The sequence below is a fragment of the Poecilia reticulata genome, linkage group LG7 (genome assembly GCF_000633615.1).
Source record: "Poecilia reticulata strain Guanapo linkage group LG7, Guppy_female_1.0+MT, whole genome shotgun sequence".
NCBI classification, from domain to species: domain Eukaryota; kingdom Metazoa; phylum Chordata; class Actinopteri; order Cyprinodontiformes; family Poeciliidae; genus Poecilia; species Poecilia reticulata.
In genome coordinates, this window is record NC_024337.1 from 21,367,581 (window position 1) to 21,380,958 (window position 13,378).

General features: G+C 39.3%; 1 protein-coding gene across 7 annotated transcripts in view; it reads right to left on the reverse strand.

Moving 5' to 3' along the window:
* Positions 1 to 13,378, reverse strand: part of iqsec1a (IQ motif and Sec7 domain ArfGEF 1a) — a 128,555-nt gene that overhangs the window by 23,445 nt on the left and 91,732 nt on the right. Inside the window, exon 1 of one of the 7 annotated variants that reach the window (XM_008414097.2) lies at positions 3,829 to 4,110. The exons of the other annotated variants lie outside the window; for them this stretch is intronic. Coding sequence (XP_008412319.1) covers positions 3,829 to 3,893 — 65 coding nt within the window. The 5' untranslated portion in view covers positions 3,894 to 4,110. Of the gene's footprint in view, positions 1 to 3,828; positions 4,111 to 13,378 lie in introns of those variants that run through there. 7 annotated transcript variants of the gene reach the window in all.

The window sequence follows — 13,378 nt, forward strand, 5'->3', positions numbered from 1 at the left end:
TAATCGTTTTTCATATTCAGTAAAAGCATCACATCTAATAATGTGCATCACATTTGGTTTATACATGCATCAGCAAATAATATTTATGTAAAACAAATAATATTACAGCCTACTATATCTATTAGAGGAACCTGCTGCATATTTTTTCTTTTATGTATAGGAATCATCAGGAAAGAAAACTGTGAAAACCCCTGATTAAATGAGGAAAGCATAAAAACAACAATTCATTGCAACAAAAAATATCAGTTTATCTTAAATTAAATGTATGAAAAATAAGTGAGATGTAGTACTGAGGAAATGTTCAAGGGAGAAATTATAAACATAACACTTGTTTTTGCCCTAATTTTACAGGAGCTAAACTGAAAGATTTAAGGCTTTTTCTATACATGCAAATCTACGTTGACATTGTCTGGATCTGGGTTAGTGAGCACTTCTCCCTTGCTGAGGTAATTCATCCACCTCACAGGTGTGTCATATCAAGATGCTGATTAGACAGAGTAGTTATTGCGCAGGTGTGTGTGTGTTCAATAAAAGGCCTCTCTAAAAATGTGCGGTCTAATCACACACAGACTGTTGAGAGCACGGATTTGTTCAAATTTACACATGAGCATAGTTATCTAAAAGGGTAGGGTATTCAAACTTTTAAAAGCACAATACTTTGAGGAACATTTTTCTAGAGTTTATTTTATTTTCTAATTAATTGTAAATAAAGTATGTCGTTGTAAAAAAAAAACAAATAGCTGGCTGGCAGTGGTTTGACAGCGGCTGCCTGCCCCATGCTGTGAGCGTTTCTTGACAGTTTGAGTATTGTTTTTTTTTTCCTCTATGATTTTTGGACTCTGCTGCACACCGTACAGCTATGACAACACAGGTCATTGGGACCCACATCTTTCTCGTGCTGCTAAATAAAGCAATAAGACTGCTCATCAACATTCTGTGCATTTTCACCAGCTCATATTCTTGCTTTGCCTTAGTGAGTGGTGCTTTATATTGCATCTTCTATTTTCTTTTCCTCATTGAACAGTTTGTCCTCTTCTGAATGAGAGAGGTGATCGCCAGTAGCTTACTATATTTCATCTGCTTAAGCACCTTTATCAGTTATGAAGAAACAAACCTCATCCCAGCACCACTAATGTACATCCATAAATACAGCCCCCTTTAACCCTGCATTTTAAAGATGCCAGTTTTTATGTGTGCATATAAACACAAGCAGTTAGGTGACCCTTACCAATAAAAATCAAGCAGCACCTCCAACGTTACACTGCTTACCCCACATGCAGTGATGTGCTCGAAGCAGCACCAAAGCAGATGTTTTCACCCTTTTCAAAGTGACTCAGAAAGCTCATAAATACAGATGCACCCAGCAGATCTCACAGATGGAGAAGTGAGAAGACTTTTCAGGTGGAAGCTCAAGAGACGTCACGGTAGCATATGAATCAAGTCCAGCATTTAGAAGGTGAAGCTGCTAATAAACACAGAGGCAACCCAACTGTCTCGGCTCCAATAAATGGACTAATGAATTATCCTGCAGCTGCTATGAAACACACACAGAGGAACAAGTTAAGAATTTTATAGTTTGACCTGGATGTGTACTGGAATCAGCACTGGCCAGCTGACTGACAGTACTGCTCCTGAGAGTGTTCTGCAAACTGTAAATAGTCAACTGGAGTCTCATTACAACTCGTGATTGATACTCTGACTGTCAGCTCTGTACTTCATTTTGAGGGGTTTTACAGTATTTCTATGGATCAAAAATGGCTTTTTGGTAGCTATTTGTACAGGGAAGCAGTAACTGAATCTCTTAAGGGATACAACTGGCTCTGTCTTTAGGTATAAAAAGACCACAGACTGTAAAAGAAGACAAGAAAAAGCAAAGGAAAGTGTGTTAGTTTTCTAAATGTCACTCATTGTTTTGTGAACGAATGTTGTGAAGCCTTGAGTTCAGCTGAAGGTTATATGAAACTGGGTGTTCCAAAAACTAAAAGAATAATAAAATAAATCTAAGGGTTAATATATTCTGGCTGCAATAACAACTTTGACACAAATTCAAATCAAGCTAAACTTTTCTTTGATTGAGTCGTAGTGTTTAGTCTGGGTTTTAAAACGGATTTCTTTGGAACCGGTCCTTGTTGAAAACGAGAAATACTTAACTTAAAATATCTGCATTATCCAAGTTTTCTGTTTAACAAGTGTGAAAGATAAATAAAAATGTTATTTATTTATATTTAAAAGTGGGTTAAAAAAAGGGACGCAGAAATTTTAAGTGGTAAACATAAACATTGACTGAGTAAAATATGGCAACATACCTTGTTTACTGTATTTTCTGAATATTTAGAAGGGGATGCAATGATAAACAAAAATCATATGTTTGACATTTTAGTATCATGAGTCATATTTAGGAATGGTGTAAATTTAGACAAAAATTAAACCAGTCCAAAAGTTGAGACAGAATTAATCCCTTGTGAGAAAGTTTCAAAACATCAAGCGGCTATGTGCAGCCTGGAGTCAAGTGTCTACAGGTAACGTAACTTTAAAATTAAAAACTTTCTTTCAATTATCTTGAATTGAAACTAAACCATTTTAGTTTCAATTAGCTCAAACAAGTGAGCTACATTTTTTTGATGCGTGGCCCACAGGCCCCCTTACACACCAATCTGTCTGCCATCATTTCAAGCGACTCTTGCATTGCTTTGGTGTGGAGGGTTTTATTGTACCTCCATCTCCTTATTTTCTGACTTAATGAAAAGTAGTTTAAACATATCTGTCTTCTTCTGGATGAGTGAGGGGATTACTGGTGGTTAAATGTGTGATCACCTCAGGAGGACTATGATATCACTACTTCAGAGATATAGACATGACTTATATTAATTAATTAATTAATAAACATGTACTGTTTATATATTTTATAATAATCACTGACCTGCTTCCACTCATGTTTATTTTTCACTTTTTTTGCAGCGCATGAGCAAAGTTAGACACTTTTGATTATTTTTGTTGTCATTAGAGATACAAATATTAGCTTTTTTTATTTCTCATTTGGGATATAAAAAAAAACAATAAGTATTGTAATTCAGCATTACTGAAAGTACATGCACATAATATTTAAATTTTACAAAAAATAAAGAAACAAAGCAGAATTGGCTTCTTTCCTTTTTTAGCAGTTGATGAACAGTCATTATTTGTTGATCAAATGACAGCACTACATGTTCATGTAGTTCAGGTGCAGCGCATAAAATTCACGCTGCCAGCAGAAGTAAGTTATCTGTTTGTTGTCACCATCCATAGTCTTCTGAAATAATCAGAAATCAGTGCTAATCTCCTGTTAACCACCAGGCCTTGTTCTGTGCATTCAAGGCATTTCTCCTCCTCCTTCCTCACAAGATCAAACAACAACAGAGCGAGCTTTCATTTTAAATGAGAAGAATAAGGCTTATGCCTGAAACTATCCTCGGCACCTGTCCTTGAGCCTTTCTAGTTATGGAGCAGCTCAAAGTCAGTTGGTTGGGGGGCCACGACACACCACAGGAATGCAATGCAATCCAGCTCCCAGATGGATCCTGTACAGTAAGACTAAACACACACATACAGTGAGTCAGAGCAGGGATCTGATCTGTTTTCCATTGGAAGGGAGTCAAACCTAGAAAGGGGGACCAATCTCTGGATAGATCTAAAAGATTTGCATTGAGCTAGTCATTCTCTGAAAACATACCAGCCTCTTTCACTTTCCTAAAAAGAAAAAAAAAAACTCCAGCTTTTCCTCACTCAAAGGCAAACTTAAAAATAAAATAAAAATTACATGCACATTTTCCACTTTTCTATTAGTCTTACCAGCCTTTTAGCTCCAGTTCCAGCAGCGACTGAGTCTTCTCTGAATTACACTGCAAACACCACATGCTGGCCGGCAATCACAAGACGATGTACTCCAAACATCAGTGGGTTCCCTCATGAATCCCCATACTGCCTAAAACACTACTCCAACAGTAAATGTGTCTCAGAACCATCTTCTGTCAGGCTGCAGCCGACTGCATCTCACCAACACTCCCATTTATTTTCCCGTCCTATAGATGGCAGACCTTTAAGTCGGACCCAAGTGGCAGTCTGCGATCACTGACAGACCAACTGAGCTCTCTCTTTTTGTCTTTCTTCCTCTACGTCCTCTGCGCGCTGGGCTGGTAGGAGTTTCCAGGGGGGTGGAGGCTTGGAAACATGGGGAGTATGCAAGTGTCTGCCAGGCCCTGAGCAGTATAGGGAAGGGGGCGGGGTGCAGAGAAAGGGGGTGTGAAAGGACGCGGCTTTTAACCGTGAAGGATTTGGAAGAAATATGCTGTTGGTGTCAAACACCACGCAAGACTTGTAATGCAAAGGATCGAGGCAGCTGGGCATGTTATGAACACGTGAAATGGAGAAATTACAGCACAGAGAGCGGAGTGTGTGATGAAGGAAGTTGCTAAAGATGCAATGCAGGAGGGAGGGGGGGGAGTGTGTATAAGCCTATATGTTTAAACCCTCAGCATATGGATGGAAAAGGTGTAGGCAATAGGATGCATCCTCCATGGAGGACGAAGAAAACAATGTATTGCAGATTCACACAAAAAGAAAAAGGGGAACATACTGGGGAGATAAAAGCAAATAAGTGGATCTCTATTAATAGAGCCTTTCAGATCTGAGACGTGGAGAAGAAAAAGGGCCTGAAGAGATTTTATCTGTCTTAGCTGGAAAAAAAAAATCTCTTTCACCTCCGTAACTTTATGTACAGTGCCTCAAAAGTATTCATACCCATTAAAAAATTAAGAGTGCAATAGTTTTTGGGATGCTTAACAAAAAGAAAATCTATGTGTGCATTTAAATACAACCCCATGAACCTATAGTACAAGCTAGACACACATTTCTTTCCTTTTTTTTAAAATAAAAAACAAAAAAAAGATGTACATTTATATCTCAGCATAAACCAGATTGGGTAGGGACAATTAAAGACTTTTACTGAGCCATTCTAACATTTGACTATGGTTTGATCTAAACCATTCCATTCTAGTTCTGGATGTTTGTTTAGGGTTGATTGAGAAGGGAAAAAAAGCTTATGCTTGATATCCTGATGTTGTCTGTTGACTGATGTTCTCTAACCCACAAGGCTTTAACAGAACAGCTGCATTTAGATGAAATTATACACAAATGGACCCTCAGTAAATGTCTTCTGATTAGTCGCACTGGTTTTTTAATCACAGGTATCATACTAAGCGGAAGTGTAATTCAAATAAATACTATAACTTTCAGATTTTTATTTGGAAAAAGCTTTCAAAGTTTGGATCCTTTTCTTTCCATCCACAATTACAAATTAGTTTGTGTTGGTCTTTCCCATGACGTCCCAATAACATTCGTTGGCGTTTGGGGTTGCAGCGTGACATTTTGTACCTCTCCTAGCGGACTGCAGCAAATCTACAACACTGGCGTATGCACTCCCCATGCCTAACATGCATCAGACCGTTCTCTGACAGCCCCTTGTTGTTACCCTTCACAGACCACAGACGAATCACTCCTCTGAGGCCAGGGGCGCGGGGGTAAACGTCCCCCCAGTCAAAAGTATTTTCTAAGGAATGACACGAGCACAGGAAACAGGGGAGAATGGCTCCCACATGCAGCCAGTTTACAGGGACACCAATCATCCAAACAGACACGCACATACACCCAGAGGAAGATTCTTCTAATTACAGGCCTGAGCCCCTGAAATGATCACCTTCTGTCGACTGTTTTCATCTCAGGCTGTAATGAAAGACGCAGAATTAAAGACATAGCCAAACAGGGTAAGTAAAAGATATTATAACAATCCACTATAAATGTCTGACCAAAGCAGGGGGATTATCTGCTGACATAGATCAGCAACTGACCAGCTGATCTATTTCAGTTTGAAACCTTGGCCCTGCACTCGGATGACTACAGCTGCTAATGCTTTGTGGAGGTGCAGACACTTGGCCCGGCTTACATGCAACTACTCATCATGAAGAAAAAGAAAAAAAAAGAAACAAAGCAGCGGTGACTCATTTAAACTTTTCTTTATTAAACTGGGACTGATTATTCCACACACAGAGGCACAAAGCACCGTGTTTGGAAATGTCTGCGTTACATCAGATATTAGCCCCGGCGTCTGGCTTTGTTTTGGCAAAGCACCACAGGGAGCAGCTAACCAGAGTTTATTTGTCCTATTGAGAGAAAGAAATATGAAGCAATTTCTTGGCGAAATGATGATGCATTTGGCGTTTTACCCCCCTGATTGTTTTAGCACGAGGCTCAGGGGCAACATTGGTTTCGGAATCAAAAAGACTTCTTCCTAAACTCATTCCCACTTGATGAGTTTATGTAAACTAAGAAATTAAAGTCTTCACAGGATTAGTTAGAATTATGTGGCTCTCTGAGCCTGCCGGCCTCCGTGTCTCACTTCCTCTTCTAAAGTTACGATGCCGTCTAGCCGCCCCGTCTGCTTTAGGCCCACTCCATCTCCGGAGTCCTGACTGCACGGCGCTCTGCTCCAGCATGATGTCATTGAGAATTCCAAGCAGAGGCCCACTCACTGCTCATAAAATACCATTTCTTCAACTCAATACATATGGTCTATCTGGATTTCAGCTCCTTTTTTCAATCAGCAACTCCTTTTGGTTTCAAACCCTGCCCTTCTTTTAATCTTCACAGTCCTGGCAGAGCAAAGAGAGGCTGGATACATTAGAGTTGGGCCGTTGCCAAGGAGGCATCCGCGAGTCAGATACAAGCAGCTGAACACTGCTTTATCTGGTGAATTCCCACAGATGTGCTGCTTGAATACTGTCAGGGAACCAAGAAAAAAAAAAGAAAAAACTTGGTGCTTTGCTTTTGCAAGAAGAATGAAAAAACACAGAGAAGGGGAAAATACAGCAAAGGAAACGGGAGGGGAAAGTGATAGCTTCCTGGAAAGTTGGTCACAAGATTTTGGCGCGATGCGTCTCGTCTACATGACATCATGTATCGTTTCTCCTCATCTTTTCTTTTCTTTTTTTCCCCTTCCCTTTTGCTAGATGCAGAGAAGCGAGGCCTGCGCCGAGAAATGGATGGAAAGTAGAATGAAAACGCAACCCTTCACAGGTCTGGAAACAATTAGAGCAGGCTGATGTCATAGTTTGATACAACAGCATACTAAATGAGATGTAGTGGCCCGGTAGAGCTTTGTGAACACAGAGGACTTTGTGTAAGACAGGGGGGAAAGAAAAAAGAAAGAGTCCTGTAGATTCTCAGGAACAAAGAATGCCTGTTAATAACAAAGATCTGGCAGCAGATTTATAAATAGAGCTGATTTAGGATTAATTAAAGGATATGTTGCCTCTGCTCATCACATCCTGGCAGCAAAGCTGGACCAGATGTGTTGGCAGGGGGATCCTATGGGAATCATCAAAGTTTACAAGAGGCAAGTGATATCTGAAAGGCTTTTCTTTATTCCCATCTGTGCATCTCTGCAGTAAGCAGTAGAAATGCTTTCACCTCGAACAGAAATTATGTATCCAGATGCAGTGAAGCTGGAAGCTATCCTCTTTTAGCTTAGTATTAGCCGATTATTATTTCAAACAGCAGAAACAAATATTTCCCAATCTTGTCCTGACTGCGTCCGTCTGTAAAGTCTCTGACCCTGGTATGCATAATGTTTGTCCTTTATTGCCTCGGTTTACATGTATAGGAATAGATCATTAAGGTGTCGATTAACCATCTTGGTTTTATCTTGGGAAGCTTGAGTGAAAACAGAACCATCAAACACTCAAACATATTTTTGTCAAGAAGTAAATTTTTACCACAGTTAAAGGTGATCATTCAAACGACACACAATCTTGTTGAAGCTTAGCTGTTTTTCATTTATGGCATGGGCTTTTAGAGTACAACAAGCTGATATTAGTTGGTTAATTAGTTGTGCTGTTTTTATTCTCCGTATCTGGCTGTTCTCACTTAACAACAGGAAAGATATAATTTCATCTTTAAGGTAAAAAAAAAAAAGAGAAACTCCAGATACTCTGTCACTTTCTCTGCCATTTCATTAAAAGGACTTCAAACAACAGGAGTGGGATGCCATTGATCCAGTAAACCAGCTCCTCCCAAACTGGCACCATGCTAGAGAAATTAAAGGTAGGTTAGGATGCTTTTAAAATATATTTTAACATATTGAAAATACAAATGTGGGTGGGCGTTAATGTTGGCACTAAAATAATGCTTAACAGAAAAGATATAGCAGATGTAACAGCTCTATAATAATTTTGTTTCTGTGGAAATAGCCCAAAATTATTTTACTTCCTGTAGTACTGAGTCATACCGATGTCTTATTTATAAAAAACATACATGTAATCCTTGCAAATAAAAAGTTCATAACCTAGTTAAATATATAATGTAATGTAAAAAAAATCTAACACATTTGAAAAAAGATTATAGCTTTTTCCTCCCAAATATAAAATTGGGATGCAGTTTATTTTAGGTTAACACTGTATGAAAGAATAATTGAGCATGGTGTGGTAAAGCTGTTCAAAGCTTTACAAAAACGAGAGCGGCAACCAGTCACAACTCTGGTTGGTGCATCTCTAGAAAATGTGATGTTGTAAACACCATCACATCTTCAGCCACATAAAAAAGAGAGAAAAAAAATGTCTCGCTTCCTAATCCTTAGAATTGGCCCAAATAATCATCTTTAATTGATACATTTGTAATTAAAAAAATCTGCATAAGTTACTGGATCCTTGTTTTGCTAAAAAAAAAAACAAAAAAAAAAAACACAAGACGGAATTCTTGGTGGGTTTATTTTGCACTTTCTTGGTGTGGCTGTCCGTTTCCTTTCACATTCCAAGGTCATATCCTAGCCAGGTGCAGACTCTAAATTGCACTAAAATATGAATGCGGGCCACTAGTGACCAGCTCCTGGGCATTTCTCTGCAATGTTTAAAATGCCTGAGTGGGCAGAGAAATTGCAAGAATTAAATAACACCCTTTCAGTGGAAACTGCAGAGCTGTACTTTACAACTCAACCACATGTTTGGCTTTTCCTTCTGTGATTGCAGCTGGATGGGCTCAGCTTAAAAGCTGCGTTTCTCCCTGATTTCTTTTTATTTCTCTAATTCCACTGATATTCTACTCGTGTGCTGATTTCTGCTGGGATTATCAGAAGTGGGCCGTGTTTGTCCTGTTCAGCTGAAGCCAACCCGTTACCATTTATCGCTTTTCTCTGAAGCTCTTCACAGTTGCCCCACCCCGACATAAAAAAAAAAAAAAAAACATACTACAGCACAGTTCTCCCTCTGCTAAAAATAGCTCCATGTGAGGTGACACGCTCTGCTAAACACAAAGCTGCAAAGAAGTAGACAAAGAATACACATTCACACAATGGAAAAGCCACTGAATGCACTGCTGATTCCATTTTGTTTTCTCCTTTTCGACATACTGATGAGAGGTGCTTTCTCCCCCCCCAATGACCCACACTGTAAAATCTGGAGGTCAGATGGAAAACAAAGCAGGACTCAGACAGTCTGTTTGGTGGTTGGTGTTCAGTGCAGCCAAGATTTCTAAATGCGACAAAGGCCACAGTGGGTATAAATACTCATGGTGGCCATAATGACTACAGCCAGGCAGCCTAAATGACAAAACAGAGGCCTTGTAGAATGGGACACGGTCCAGAGTGTGCACTTAGTGTCACATCGCCTCCCTCTGGTTACAGAGTACACAACATGCTCATCTTAAAGATGCACCGTAAGCCTGATGGTGACGGGGGGCGCTGGGGGTCTCAGAGCAGTGATGTCATTCAGGATGACTGAGGTCAGACATTTTTTGTTCTGAATGCAAGTCGGGGAGGGGAAGTGGGGGGATTATTCAAAGGCACAGGGACACAGCAGGTCGGCTTTTTCTGGTTGGGGAAAGTTTGTGTGTGAGGTGATAGAGGGGTTGGGTCATGGGGGGCTGTGCAGCGATCTATTTGTGGCAGCAGCAGACTCACACCTGTCTCGAACGGCAGCCCTGTGGTTTACAGAGCAGGGTAAGTCAGGGAAATGAGGCACCGCATTTGAGTTCTCTTCACTTCAAATCCTATCGACGACTTTAGCTCAACATGTGATGCACTTTACAAGTAAAAAAAATGCACATTATTATGAGAATATTTCAACAATAAGAAAATAATGAAATAAACATGTAAAATGTACTCAACGGGATTTTGTTAAATGCTCATCTGTTGTCATCAATTTCATAAAATTCCCTGAATGATTCGGCTTCCTGCCTAATAACACCATGGCGGATAATAAAATCAATAAACAGACAATCAACGCTTTAAAAATCACATCTGGCTGCTGTCCTGATTCCAAAATTGATTTCTAGAGGCCGTCCATAACTTTTTATTCCCTTCTAAAACCCAATCAAAATGTTTCCATCTTTAGTTAAAAATGAGAAATTTCACAGTATAAAGAGTTATTTTCAAATATGTTCACTAAATGGAAATCCTTCATTCTTGGGTGTTTAAGTGTTTGAAGAGCAGCATGCTCTTTGATGCCCGTTATGTTCTTTGAGCTAAGCAAAACACATAAAGCTTAGAGACATGCCCTTTGATGAATGAATGTGGTTAATATTGCCCTGTGTTCGTTCTTCTACCTTCACCAAGGAAACTGCAGCACATTTTGAATTTTAAGGTCAACGATTTATGAAGTTGCTCAGCTGAAACAAGTTCACATAAATGACTTTGTATTCATTATAAACCTTTTGAAAGAAAATTGAAATCAGTAGTCAGACCTCAAAGAAAACCAGAAAAAAAGCTTGATTGGTCCATTTCTATATATGATGCAATATACTTCAGAAAAATATGATGGCAAAACAGACAAAAAAGCATGAAACGCGTTAGACGTCACCATTTCTCACCTCCACTGATGACCGCAAAAATGAGTTTGCTTTCCTGAACTCCACCCTTAGAACGCCGCCTCATTGCATATGAAACTCACAGCAGAAACACAGCAGCTATTGAGACCCACAGATGCCTAAAAGAGCTCCTTCAAGTTCACTGGCAAAAGTCATTGTTTGTCCTGGCGCTGCTTATAGAAGGCGGCTTTCTCATATGTGCTAATGTGCCTGATTCAGACAAACAGTCAGTGAACGGGAAGGGCTGTTCTGTCATGACCATCAATGTGTCAACATGCCTAACATCTGATCAAGAGGATATACAGCAGCAGTCAGAAACAGTTTCTCATTTTCTGCTTTATTTGGATAAAATGTGTTTTATTTAATACATCTAGTTGGACTGGCAGGGACAAACTTAGGAGTTAGTTGGCAGCAAAAGATGACAAAAACTACAAATCCTAAGATCTGGGTGCGTTGTGAGAAACTAATTTTTACTCATACCCAATTAGCTATTCTTACATTAATACCACAATCTTCATTAGATTTTAATGTACAAAAAAAAAAAAACAAACAAACAAAAAAAAACAATCTCCTGCAATTACAGGTTCAAGACTTTGGATAAATTCTGCAAATATAAAACTTGAAACTTTGCCCATTATTCTTCGTAAATGTGCTCAAATTTGATCAGGGTGAATGGAGAACATCTGTCAATAGCCGTTTTCAAGTCTCTCTTCAGTTTCTCAATTATATTGCGGTATAGATTTTGACTGGGGCCACTCGACACATAAATATGCTTTAATTCCCAAACCGTGTCATTGCTGCTCTGGCTGTAAATGTAAGTTATTTGTCCTGTTGGACGCAATTTTCCTGATGAGCATCAAAACACCCAGAACGCAAAGGTTAATGGTTTATGATTGTACTGTCAAGCAGATTAAATGGATTTGGCGTTACAAAGGAATACATACCACTCTCCTCTGTTATTTTCCTTTGTCTCTAGGAGTCAAGGGTAATAAAAGTCTGTAACTCAGCTGAAATGGTGTGTTAGGGTCTCTAAATGTCAAAGGAAATCCTGGCTGCTCTGCTTTCTTTTCCCTTTTGTTCAAAACTTTGCACATCCAAGCAGAAAACAGGTCTCATTCCAAACTGAGCTTTTCAAGAATGAATATGAAAAAACCAAAGATAAATTTTCCCCACAGTGAGAACTTGATCAGCTGGGTTTAAACATTAATTCAAGGCCACAGTTAGAAATGTCCAAAAAAAACTAAAGTATTAAATACATAATTTATTAATCTTATTTCACTTGTCCATGCATTTATGGAAAAAAAAAGAAAGTCATCCACACTTTTTTGGGTTTTAAGCAATGAATGAAATGCCAAAAAGTCATATTTATGGGAAAAAACGAGATTATTGGGTCGGAGATTAATTCGCACAGACAACCAGAAAACAATCAATCTCTGAACAAAAGCACAGAGATAAAGCAGGCGTGCCTGACTCATTCTTTCTTCACGCAAAATGCAAAAAGCAGCTGCAAAACACCTTCTGTGCAGGTCATAGGAGTGCTGAGAAATTGATTCATGTTGACATATTCCAGAGGAACAAGATATCCTGAGTCTGCAAGTTCCATTCATACCACCTCTCCGCCAGACCTGCTGCCTGGCACGTCAGCAGATCTTATATTTCAACCTGCGCTCCATTCAGACAGGCCGGAACCGGCGCAGGACACGATGCGGAGCTTCATGCAGAACAACAAGCACACTCGAATTTATGATAACAACTCCTCAAGGAGGGGTTAATCAGTGCTGTGTCTATGGTTTCATTAGTCTCAACGCCTCCTGTGACCTCCTTAGCCGTTTACGAGGGAGGTGGGTTGCAGGAGTGCACAGATTAATTCACTGTCTTCGTGATGAACAAGACGATAGCTAATGATGTTTGGTTTCACAATCAAGGCTTAGTTAACTTTTTTTTTGGGGGGGGGAGGTTGAGCGGGGGTCAATAACAACCAAGTTTTTCTGAAGAATTTACAGAAGCACCAAAATGAATAAAATGATGAAATATTGGAAAAAAGAAATGCATTCCTCTGACTGCTAAGCAAGGAATTTCAAATGTGCCACATATCCGTTTGAATCCCCAGAGCTTACCCTTATGCACCAGAAGCCTTATTATATTATCGACTGAAATTGCAGCTCAGATGTCTGCAGGATGCAGAAATATCAATCCTTAGCCCCTCAGTTACTTATTAAAAGCTCCGTCTTGCTTCCCCAAGACCACACCATGACAAGACAATGGGTTTGACTGGACCTTCACAATTCAAGTTCTAATAATGTGATTGGAATAATTACAAAATGGAACAAATCAGTATACACTGGTACATGTTTTTTTTTAAACATGCCTTCTACACAACCTTGCAAAAATATTCATTCACATTGAGATGAACATAAAGTACAACATACTTTACTGAAACGACAGACCAACACTAATTACTGTATATTGAAAAAGTGGAAGGAAAATGATA